At 48.6% G+C, this 12,987-nt stretch overlaps 2 protein-coding genes across 2 annotated transcripts in view; both read right to left on the bottom strand.

Annotated features, from left to right (window-relative positions):
- The window catches only part of AGBL4 (AGBL carboxypeptidase 4), a 1,824,141-nt gene that overhangs the window by 626,104 nt on the left and 1,185,050 nt on the right, over nt 1-12,987 (bottom strand). The window lies entirely within an intron of this gene.
- Nucleotides 5,600-12,987, bottom strand: part of BEND5 (BEN domain containing 5) — a 57,458-nt gene continuing 50,070 nt past the window's right edge. Inside the window, exon 7 of the mRNA XM_040407235.1 lies at nt 5,600-6,702. Within this exon, the coding sequence (XP_040263169.1) occupies nt 6,545-6,702 (158 nt within the window). The 3' untranslated portion in view covers nt 5,600-6,544. The remainder of the gene's footprint in view (nt 6,703-12,987) is intronic.

Raw genomic sequence — 12,987 nt, 5'->3', positions numbered from 1 at the left:
CTTTATGAGATGAGAAGGCTGAGTGACATCTTATGTGAGAGTTGTAATGGAGGCCATATTGGTTATAACCAGGCCTTCCCAATAATAGGTGCAACTGGGAAACAGATTAACTAAATTTAGTTCTACTAGATTTTAGGAAATGCTCTTTAGGGCAAAAAGCTGGGCAATTGGAGACACAATTTCCTTAGGTACAAGCGTTTTTTGGCCTAGTAACTAGTCTTTCTCAGGCAACTCCATTGGCACTGAGCAAACCAGGGCAAGCGGGCTCAGGACCACACATTTCTGAGTGCATATCAATCACAATTTGGTCAAAAAAAAGTGGAGAATTTCTATAAATGGCACTATGTCATGCATTCCCTTCAGTTCACAAAATGGCTGCCTCCAATGTGAATGAGTGACGGGCAAGTTGGGTGCACGATTTTCAATGCATTTTAAATATTACAATAGTGCAAATAAAACCACATACTGATATTTCATACGTCTTTCCATAAAGAAAAGAAATAAACTTACTCACAGATTTACGTTTAGTACAAAAACAAGTATGCGGGAAGTCACTGTGCCAAGTTCTTACTTCCTTCTATGTAAACATAACGCGGCACATTATGGGCATCTAGCATCTGTTTGCTGTGAATAACAACATATTTTGCATCTATGGCACTGGTTTTAATACCTTTTCCCCACTGTGTTTGTCACATTATTGACTCTATATGAAGCAAGTAACCTGTAGGACCTCTAGGGCCAAAACACTATATCTAAAAGTGTATACTGGATGGTGTCAGGGCTTGGGGGACCGGGTTTAAACCAACAGTCTAGAACAGGGAGGCTCAACCTGTGGCTTTCCAGCTGTTGTAAAACTACAACTCCCACCATGCCCTGCTGCAGGCTGATAGCTGTAGGCTGTCCAGGCATGCTGGGAGTGGTAGTTTTGCAGCAGCTGGAGGGCCGCAGGTTGGGCATCCCTGGTCTAATCCTCACGTTACCAAGGACCTGCCGTCGTGTCAGTCCATTGAAGTCCTGTAATTCATGGCTGTACCAAGTCCTCCAGAGCAAGTCTAGCTTCGTCCTGGCTAACAGAGGGGGTCCCGAATGACTGACTACCTAAACTGGAATATGGTTAAAATTTGCCCATTAAATATACAGAGAAAATTCATATGGTTTATGTGTGATGCTTCACAATGTAAATTTGCCTGGCACCTATAAATGGACTTGGCACAACTGGTGGCACTGTGAACGCTGGTAATGTAAAGGAGTTTCTCAATCGCAGTAAGTGACGACACGTCACTAGGACATTCCCCTTATTGAGGGTCGGATTGATGGAGTGAATGGGGCTTAGTTATAGTTTTCGCCACAGTACCTACGTACTACCACGGCGGCTCCTTTATACTGTGCAATAACATATCTGATCCAGATTTGCACATTACGTAACCGCGCACCCTCACTAGCAGAGTCCATTACTAAGCAAACCCTTAATACAGGCATGGCCAACCTGCGGCTCTCCAGCTGTTGTAAAACTACAACTCCCACCACGCCCTGCTGCAGGCTGATAGCTGTACGCAGTCTGAGCATGCTGGGAGATGTAGTTTTGCAACAGCTGGAGAGCCTCAGGTTGGCCATGCCTGCCTTAATACTGGAGTTGCTGAACGGCTCTCGATGGCCAGAGTTTCTCTTTAAAAGGGGCTTTCTGGAAGTACAATATTGACAACCTATCCTCAGGATAGATCATCAATATCCGATCGGTGGGGGTCTTACACCTATCACCCTGTCAACCAGCTGTTTGAAGAGGCCACGGTGCTCTGGCGAATGATGTGGCCTCCTCCCAGCATAACGAGCACAGCGCCCTACATTGCATTGTGGCTATGCTTTGTATTGCAGCTCAATCCCATTATGCGCACTGGCCTAGGAAGAGGGCGTAGTGCTCCCTGGAGGATTGCGTTCTCTTCAAAACAGCAGGTCGGCAGGGGTGACAGGAGTTGGGCTCCCACCGATCAGACATTGATGATCTATCCCGAGGATAGGTCATCAACAATATACCCGTTTTATACCACCAAATATATAAATTTTGATCTTGGGACCTTGATAAAAAATAAAATAAAAGAGCCAAGAGAACAAAAGCACATTACACATTGTACCCACAGCAGCCAAGCAGAAAACATCAGTCATTGTATGACCTGTGCTGGAAAATGTGTGCTTTCATCTAACTGGTTGGGCCCCACTTTATGTCCGCAAAAGTAAAGACACCACAATGTATAAAAAGAAAAAAGAGAACAGAAATGCTCCTTACGTTACGAAAGCTACTGACGAGCGTTTTTCTCCCTTCCTAGAATGGGTTGTGGACAGGCAGACACAATACTGCAGAATACGTATCTAATCGTTATAGCAGGTACAATCTCCAGAAAACGGCAGGTCACACCACAGGGTATTAGGCTCTGTTTACTCGTAGACATCATGGCTCCCATTTTAATGCCTGGAACAGCCAATGCAAATGGACATTGGAAGACTCCCAAAAACCATAAGGGTGCGTTCACACGGTCAGGTTTCTTGATGCAGTTTTGGAAGCCAAAACCAGGAGTGAATTCAAAAAAGAGAAGTCTTATTTGTCCTTAAGGGTCCATTCACACGTCCATGGTGTGTTGCGGATCCGCAATACACCGGGCCGGCAGCCCCATAGAACTGCCTATTCTTGGCCGCAATTGCGGACAAAAATAGGACATGTTCTTTTTTTTTTTCCGGAGCTGCGGACCGGAAGTTTGGGGCCGCGTTCCGGAAATGCGGATGCGGACAGCACACTGTCCATTCTTGCTCCATAGAGAATGAATGGGTCCGCACCCGTTCCGGATAATTGCGGAATGGGTGCGGACACATTCTACGGACGTGTGAATGGACCGTAATACTTTCTCTCCTTTTACGATCCACTCCTGACTTTGGCTTGCAAAATTGCATCTGGAAACCTGACCGTGGGGAAATATCCTAATAGGGTCTAACGGCCTTCTGACATTTTTGATGGCAGAGCTGCACGCTGGGCTATTCGCGCCATCAAAAATATCATAAAGCTTGACAGAAACCCCTAAATGCAAGTGTCACCAGAGCCTAATACGGTCCCTGTTCTGCTTGACCGATGTAGATGAAACGCGATGAAAAATTCTACCAATCAGCAGCAGATTTTTGACCGTTTTGAAACGGAAAGATGGACCTCATGTCTCAAAGAAAAATGAGTCTTTCTGAGACCGTAAGAAGCAATCAGAATGCAGCTTAGAAAACACGGACTCCGAATGGCTGCTAGGGGTAACAAGGTCACTTTTGCTTTGAGGCATTTTTAATACATCCGAATAAGTGCATTAATTCACTATAAGAAAACTCACATTCAAGTACTATGTCAAGAAAACTCATGGCATGTAGTATAATATGTGCAAAACAGCAGAGCAGAGCCGAGCTAGAATACATGAACAGTGCCCATAAGACATCGTTTTACTCTGGCCACAGTATTAAAGACAGAAATAACATATAAAAATAACTGACAACATAAAAGTGAACAAAGCGAAGTAAACTGCACTTAAAAGTACAACCGCTACACTGTGAATGGCGCCGTGCTTCCAGTTCTTTTCAAAGTGCCAGACTGCGGGGAACAGCTGGTTGATGGGGGTCCCGGTTGTGGGACCTTCACCGATCAGATACTGATGACAGGTCATCAATATTAAGGGGGTATTCCCATCTCAGACAATGGGGGCATATCACTAAGATATGGCCCCCATTGTCTAATAGGTGTGGGTTCCAGAGGTGGGACCTGCACCTACACCGAGAACGGAGCCCTGACAGTGGTGGAGGGCGCGCTGCGCAGCCGCCCTCCATTTATTTCTATGAGGTTGCTGAAAATAGCTGGGCGCTGCCTCGGCTATTTCCGCCAGGCGTAAAAATGATTGGGAGCGGTGGCTGTGCATGTGCGGTGCGCTCCCATTCACTTCTGGAGAGCGCTTGGTGCTACCCCTGGGTCCTTCAGCCACAATTTTCTCCGCTCCGTTCTCGATATATGTGTGGGTCCCAGCGGCGGGACCCGCACCTATCAGACAATGGGGACATATCCTAGTGATATAAAAACCAAACCTATATCCCCACCTATAATCAACCCATATACACCATAGAATAGAACGCCGATAAAAGTATATGTGGTTCCATAATAAATAACAAGCTGATCGCACATCCATCATGGTTCTAGTATCACTTTTTTATTAAACATATATTGCAGACGTGATTAGCGTACACAAATAGATTAATAAGCGGCGTGGTGGTGGTCTGACCTGAGGCTGGCGTGGTGGTGGTCTGACCTGAGGCTGGACACAATTATTTGGTGGATACTATAGAGATATCTGCCTATATACTTTGTATTATACTGCATCGCATATTTTTTACATGTTATTTGATCTGTACAATTTATAGCCATACCATTAGGCTGTGTGTTATTTAAGTACTCCTGAATCTGCACCTTATAGTACCTCCCTCAAAATACTTTCTGCACTTGCACTTTATTGCATTTATCCTGCCGTGTGGTCACCACCACTGTGTTGGTGTTTTTAACCTTTTTAATTTATTTGCGTATTACACAAATAAATGGAGCGTAATAATAATACAGGCTATAGCTACTAGAGAGGGGTCGTTGATCCAGGGAGTTATTCTGATTGCCTGATTGGAGTCGGGAAGGAATTTATCATTCCCCCTAAAGTGGGGAAAATTGGCTTCTACCTCACAGGTTTTTTTTTTTTTGCCTTCCTCTGGATCGACTTGCCGGATGACAGGCCGAACTGGATGGACAGATGTCTTTTTTTCGGCCTTATGTACTATGTTACTATGTGATACTAGAGCCATGATGGATGTGCGATTAGCTTGTTATTTATTATTAAACCACATATACTTCTATTGGCGTTATCTCCTAGTGATATGCCCCCATTGTCTCAGATGGGAATACTCCTTTAAAGAGGACCTTTCACTTGTAAAAACTATGTGAACTAAGTATGCTGCCATGTAGAGCGGCGCCCGGGGATCTCACTGCTGTGAGCTGTGCGCTGCGATTGGCCAGCGCTACAGCCTAGGAGAAGGAGACGCCCACAGGACAAGGGAAGACCCGCCTACTATAACTTAAGGAGCAAAGGTACCGGAGGGGATAACGGGAGAAAGGAGCGGCGCCCGGGGATAATAGTAAGTGCAGAGAGAGCCCCGGGCGCCGCTCCACATGTCTGTATACTTAGTTCATAGGGTAAGAATCGGTGAAAGGTCCTCTTTAAGAGGCCATGAAACCCCTTTAAGCACATTTCCACTTACAGGGTAATTCCTAACGTATAAAGTGACAAAATATTTCTAGGATATGGCATTACTTTATGATCAGTGGGGATCCAACTTCGGGGACCCCGACATATCCTGAGGATGATGGGGCCACAGTGCTGCTTCCGTGCTGTGCCCCCTTCACTGTATTTCCCTGCACAGCTCAGGATCTGTGGTGGTCCTAGAGATCGGGCCCCTCACAACTGGCATATCTTATGGATTCATAAGATGGGGAAATCCCTTATAAAAAAAAACCTATAGGGCTAGCATTGTACAGATGTTTCTTTCCTTACCTTTCCACTCGGCTTGGGATCTGTGTACCCTCGTACAGGGTCTGTGCATGAAATGACTTCAGGAGTCTGAGAAAGTTAGCACCAAGCCTTCCAGGAGCTATAAGGGGCCGTTCACATGGAGGTATTTGCAGGTGGAATTTTGGTGGGGACACAGAGCCACAATTCTGCCGGCAGCCGCATGATGTCTGCCTCCCATTCTTTTCAATGGAAAGCAGTGCTGCAGTTCTCGGACCAGCGGTTTAAAGCTGCAACCGCATCAAGAAGGGGCATGTCCCTTCTTGGTATGGCGTCTGCACGGACATTGCTTAAAGCCACAGAGGTCCTGCAGCATCTACAGTGAACAACCGCTGCAGAAACTGTGAGGGTGGCTAATTTTGATGCGTGTGAACAGCCACTTATTGTTGCCATGTCACCAGAAACAATATGGCTGCCCTTGTGGATTATACAGTATATGGGTTATCACTTATCTTTCTCAGACTGAAAAGAAACATTGTCCAGTTACTCTACATAGGATCCGTATCGCTATGTTCAAGGGTTAATATTTAAATACAACTTTTTTTTTCATATATTAGAGGGAAATACTTTTAAAACACAATTTTTAGCAACATTTTAAATTTTGGCAAATCCTGGCAGTGAAGAGTGCAAAACATGAGCAGCTCCGACGCAAACTAGAACTGGCGGTAAAAATCTGAGCGGCTGGAGAGCAGAGGCAGAAAATCCCGTGACGGAGTCAAACATGAATTAGCGTTTTTAGTTCCACTGTCGATAAGAACTCGCAATTCTCTGCCGCTAAGAAATGCGTTGTTGTGCTGCAGCGTCCGCGCCTACGATCACATAAGTGTCATGTCACGCATGTGTTTTGGTTCACGCTGCGAAACAGGCAAAACACTGGCAACAGGTAGAAGAAGACAATCACCCCCAACTTACAAAACGTAACAGATTTATTGGAGGAGGAATTTCGCCTCTTTCCTTTCCTCGTTTTTGCAAGACTTGTTGATGTCCATTATCTTCTCGCAGATGTACTTGTTGACTTTGGAGAGCCTTTGTGCAATTTCATTCTCGTCCATAGTCTCTTGTGCTATTCTGTCATACACACATTCTGGAAAAAAAAAAGCAAAACACACAAAAAAAACTGAAAGAGAGAAGATTCACAAAACAGCTGTTGGTTATAAAGCATTAGCATTAATTTGCCTTAAAGGGCATCTGTCAGCAGTTTTGTACCTATGACACCGGCTGACCTGTTACATGTGCGCTTAGCAGCTGAAGACATCTTTGTTGGTCCCATGTTTATATGTGCCCGTATTGCTTAGAAAAAACGAGATTTTTGTAAAACTTACCAGTAAAATCTCTTTCTCGCTCTTCATTGGGGGACACAGAGACCGTGGGTATAGCTATGTCCTCTAGGAGGCGTTGACACTAGTAAAAGCTGTTAGCTCCTCCCCTGGCAGCTATACCCCCTCCAGCCTGGAGAGAGAGCTTCAGTTTGTGAGAAGCAAGTAAACCAACGAAAAACGTGGAACAGCAACAATGCCAAGAACTGAACCAGGTTCTAACCAGCAACAGCCACCACTGTGGCCGAACAATAATACTGGGTGGGTGCTGTGTCCCCCAATGAAGAGCGAAAAAGAGATTTTACTGGTAAGTTTTACAAAAATCTTGTTTTCTCGCCCATATTCTTTGGGGGACACAGAGACCGTGGGACGACCTAGAGCAGTCCACAGGGAGGGAAAACCACAGACCCATGGAGCAAGCGCCCCTGCAGACAACTAAGAACTGCTGCCTACAAGACCATGCGGTCCAAGGTGGTACCCGCCGATGCATAAGTGTGCACCTGGCAGAATTTAGCGAATGTGCATAAGGAGAAGTAGCCGCCCTGCACAACTGTGCGGCCGAACATTGAATCCTTCAAGCCCAAGAGCGCCCACCGCTCTGGTGGAGTGAGCCGTGACACCGAAGGGCGGAATCCTGCCCCGGGTGCAGTATGCTTAAGAAAATGCAGACGTGCAATTGCCACCCTGGAGGCCAGCCAATGCCTAGCGAGGACCCTCCGGGATGACAAAAAAGGAGAGTCCGTATGCCGGAAGGAACTGGAGGCTGGCAAATAGATCGCCAGAGCCCTGACAACGTCCAAATGACCTAACTCCCTTTCCCTAGGGTGTGAAGGGAAGGGACACAGTGATGGAAGGACAGTTTCTTCATTGATATGGAAACAAGAGACCACCGTCGGGAGAAAGGAATGAACGGGCCGGGGAACTGCTTATGCCTGTCAGAACTAGAAGGTTCTCTGCAAGAGAACGCCCCAACCCGGACACCCGTCTGATGGATGTGATAGCCACAAGAAAAAGACCACCTTCCAGGACAGGAGTCGGTGTGACATCTCCCGCGAGGTTCAAGGGAAGAATTCCAGAGCGCTGAAAAGACTAAGGTCAGATCCCAAGGCGGTAAAGGAGGACGGTATGCGAACCTGACACAGCAAGGAAATAATGGCCAAACCAAAAACCCAGAACCACAGGATGCACCCCTGCTAAAGGGAAGCGCTCCACGGAAATGATAAGTGGTCCACCAATGTCCCCCGAGCAGAAGAGGCTTGTGGGGAGACTGAGAAGCTGGCTGATAAACCACTGAGAAAAAACGCCTGAATGAGGCATGTTCAACCACAAGCCAAGGAATCAACACATTGGATAGGTAAAAGTAGAGACGATATGAGAATCACCGGCGGTGGAGTTCCGCCAGCGACCGTGTATTGACGGTGTAGCAACACTGCTCGACGGAAATTTCGACCAGACCAAGATGAGAGAAAAAAACTCCTGCCTCGAGGAGGAAGAATAAAAGGGGTGTTCCGGTCCAGGAACGAAACTCCATCAACAGTCGTGACAGCACCCCCACTCATCCTGGCGTGGTGAGTCTCGTAGTCTAGCCAAGGAATGAGCATTGAAAAGTCATGACTACATCGGACTGACATGGCAGTCACTAGTCAAGTAATGAGAGAGGTAGTTGTAGATACGGGTAGTACACCCAGGACCAACAGATAGGATTTGAAAAAAAAAAGTCACAGCCCAACAGTCGGGCGGGAACAAGACTTGGAAGAAAAAAAAACACAGAACCAATACCCTGCATCAACATAGATGAGGGGAAGTAGTAACGTAGGAGCTACCAAGGTTTGCGAAGCCCATTCCCCATCTGAGACTGGCACTACACAGAAGTAGCCACCGAAGAATCCGTCACCTGACGAAGGAACCGTGCATAGGAGCCGTAGCGTGCCCGCCAGCACAAACTGAGGGGCAGACTAGAGCAGTCCAGCAGAAGCCATGGTACCATACTGCCTCAGGGAAGGAGAGCTAAACGTAAACCCTCCACCTGGGAAGGACGTTGAACAGGAACAACAGCCAAGCCAGCGTCAGGGTAGAACCCCTACCTGATGGAATGCCACACTGCAGCGACTGCGAACGCTAGTACCAGCGAAAACTCCGCACCAGCAGAGGAGAACACACTGCAAAGCTGAACCAGAGTGCCAGCACAACCACTTCCCACATCAGGAATGGTGGATAGAGAATGGTGCAATACTCAACTCGCTGGAACGTAATCACAATATTACGTGCCATGGTGCATGCACTACACATTGTTGAAGACACATATTGGTTCAATGGAGGACCCTGGAGATAGGGGACGCTAGGACACATGAGTGGCGCTGGGCAACCCCGTGAGGAGAGAGGTTGTCATATTCATGCCCCAAACCGACACCGAAGGAAAAGGACACCACGTGGAAACAGCCACAGTATCCACTGGTGGAATACCATTAGAAGAAGAGTACAGGGCACCAGCGTGTATTGATACTCGCTACGCTCCACTTGTAGAAGAAGCTAATGCCTCTATAGACCAGGCGTAGTTGAAGTGCAACATCCAAGATGTGTACTCATTCCCCACAGTAGTGGATCACTGTGGAAAGGGCAATGTTGCAATTATCCCTCCAATGAAAGGGGGTAATGCTTAAGGCAAGCACTGCACTCAGTGGTAGTGCAAGTACCCCACCATGAAGGGTGGCAATGCAGCAATGCATCTAGCAGGAACTGAATCCAAGTAGAGAGAATACGCCCCTTACGGAAAGGGCAAGGCATATGGAGAGTCCTGTAACAATACCCCACCTACATAAGGGGGTAAGATATACAGTAAACACTGAAGCAGGGACAATGCCATAGCGTCACCTATGGAAGAGACTAATGCAAACAGTCAGTACTGCCCCCAGTGGGAATGCAGTTCCGCCACCTACTAAGAGGGGAAACGCCGACTGCCGGCACTGAAACAGCTCTAGTGCGGTTAGACCCCATGGAGGGAGGTAATATCCAAGGGAGTACTGTATCCAGTAGTAGTGCAAATACTCTGCCTAAGAAAGGGGGTAATGCATACGACAAGTACTGCTGTCTACCTCGGGCGCCACTTTGGAAGATTGCACCGGAATCACGGCAGAGACCGAACCACTGATCCCCCCTTCGGACCGAACCTCTCCAGGGAGAGGAGGGTGCGTCTGAGCGTGACCCTAGGGAGGAAGGGTGGGGTGTGGAGGTGACCGAGGAGGAAAATATCCTGGTCTGGCCCGTTGTGTGCAGTCTTAACTCTGAGAATCTTGTCCATGGCGATCGCAGACTCGCCGGAGGGAGTTAACAACCAAACTACCCGGGGGTGGAATGGAAACTTCTAGAGGTTCACTCACCGGATTGCGCAGGCGGTGCTTTATCAACCACACGACCCCGGAGGGAGATTGGGAAGTCCAGAGAACCACCATTGGAGTGCGCGGCGGTGCTTATCAACCAAACGACCCCGAAGGGTGATTAGGAAGATCCAGAGGTCCACCATTGGGTTGCGCAGGTGGAGAATATCAACCAAACGACCCTGGAGGGTGATTGGGAAGACCATAGGTCCATCAGTAGATTTCGCAGGTACCGTTTTATAAACCAAACCACCCCGGAGGGTTATTGGGAAGGTCCAGAGGTCCACCTGTGGATTGCGCAGATAGTGCTTATCAACCAAACGACCCCGGAGGATGATTGGGAAGGTCCAGAGGTCCACCAGTGGACTGCGCAGGTAGTGCTTATAAACCAAACCACCCCGGAGGGTGATTGGGAAGGTCCAGGGGTCCACAGTGGATTGCGCAGGTAGTGCTTATCAACCAAACGACCCGGAGGGTGATTAGGAAGGTCCAGGGGTCCACAGTGGATTGCGCAGGTAGTGCTTATAAACCAAACCACCCCGGAGGGTGATTGGGAAGGTCCAGAGGTCCACCTGTGGATTGCGCAGGTAGTGCTTATCAACCAAACGACCCGGAGGGTGATTGGGAAGGTCCAGGGGTCCACAGTGGATTGCGCAGGTAGTGCTTTAACACCAACGACCCCAGAGGGTGATTGGAATGGTCCGGAGGACCTCCATTGGATTGCGCAGGTGGTGCCTATCAACCAAACTGCCCGGAGTGGAATGAGAACTGAGAGGTCTTCCTCTGTCCGTGTTAGGACACTGGCCCAGTCTGATACAGACGGGGTGGTCCTGAGGTAATAAGGTCTGAGGGGGCAGGACTTGAAATGGACTTTCTTTAGATTTTTTTAAATAAAACTGGGATGCCCATCCTCAGGTGACAAGGGCAGAAAGGGGTTAAATTAGATTAAACACATTGCCTTGCGGATAGGCATAATCCTGCGCCAGCCTCAAAAGATGGCTGGCCAGGAAGGGTTAATAGCCTTGAAAACAGGGGGCGGGGCTCTGCGGGCTACTGGGCTACTGGGGGAGGGGGGAAGTAAGGCGGGAAGAATTTGGCCATGAAGACGGGGCCTAAGTCATGGACACGGCCGACCGGAATGCACCCCGCTCTACTGACAGGCCGGCCAGGGCACAGAGGGGGAAGTGCGCCGCCCGGGACGTAGTGACATTAGAACCGCCCTCCGGCCGTGAGACGCATCGCGGGCCGGAGGAAGAAGGAAGGGGTAGGCCCAAAGTGAAGCCGGGGCCTAAATTTAACGCCGCCCGGACACAGTGCTGGCACCAAACGATCCCACAGTTCTCTTCTGGAGCAGCGCGCTTAGCGCCCGCTCCCTGGAAGGGCGGATTATGGCGCTGGGGAGCGGGAACCTCCTCCGCTCCCCTCTGGTAGCGAGGTAAAAAGAAAAAATTCAGAGCACAGCGGTGCGCTCGGCCGCCCGCTGTGCCTAACAGTGCCTGCAGGAGATAGTGGCAGTTAACCCCCTATGTGCCCGTGCAGTGTCGGCACAGAGGGAGGGGGGAGGAAATCCAGCGGAGGTCCAGGGCTAGGATAAATGAAGCCCGGTGTCTGGCCCAGAGGGAGGGGCAAGGAGGGAGCCCGGTCAAAGGGGTTTTGAACACAGAAACTGGGTATGAGGCAATTGCTTTTACCACTGAGAGGGAGGGAGAGGGTTAACATACTCACCTAGTCCCATGTACTCACCTTATCTTCCTCCTCTTCTCTTCACCCTCCCTAAGTGGGCCCATAAAGGTACCTTCTCCAGCAGGGTCACCTCCTCAGCAGCTGGCACCGGAGTGGCAGGAGTCTGGTATGGCGGGAGGGTCTTCTCTTTGGCGGACCTAGGTGACCCCTTGGCTGGCGGGAGCAGGGGAGCGAGGCTGCCCTGGTCCACCTTGTCTTCTGTGGGGGAGGCAGCAGTGCGGATGACCGGCACTGGTGCAACTCGACCCCGGGAGAACAGAGAGGCGAGGCGACCACTGTTGTTCCATCTGAAAAAGAAGGAAAAAAATAAACTAAAATAAAAAATCTTCAGGAGATCCCTGCAGAGCAGGGAGGTCTTGCCTCCTATTGACACTAGAAAAAACGGAATCTCTCTCTCCAGGCAGGAGGGGGTATAGCTGCCAGGGGAGGAGCTAACAGTTTTTACTAGTGTCAACGCCTCCTAGAGGACATAGCTCATATATGCAAATTAGCCTCTAGGAGCAATGGGGGCGTTACCATTACACCTAGAGGTTCTGCTCTCTCTGCAACTGCCACACCCTCTGCACTTTGATTGACAGGACCAGACAGTGAAAATATTATAGCTAGCCTTGAGCGAACTGAGTTTCGGATCATAGGTCCAAAGTCGTTTCGTTTAAAGACTTCGATTTTAATGCTGTCCCGGTACAGCATGAAAATGTATGCAACATTTGTATCGCCCGAAGTTGTCTGCGGCTTTAAAAACAATTCAAAATAGGAATCTGAAGCTAGTACCTCGACTTCTTAATTGAAAAAAAAAATTCTAGACGCAGATAGGAATACCGAATTAATCTACTGAAGTCTCGTGCAGCTTCGGGCGATACGAATTTTACCTGCGTGCAGCCCATACATTTTAATACTGTACGGAGATAGCATTAAAATCAAAGTTTTTGAACGAAT

The sequence above is a fragment of the Bufo bufo genome, chromosome 9 (assembly GCF_905171765.1).
Source record: "Bufo bufo chromosome 9, aBufBuf1.1, whole genome shotgun sequence".
Classification (NCBI taxonomy): domain Eukaryota; kingdom Metazoa; phylum Chordata; class Amphibia; order Anura; family Bufonidae; genus Bufo; species Bufo bufo.
This window is presented reverse-complemented; position numbering and strand designations above follow the sequence as displayed.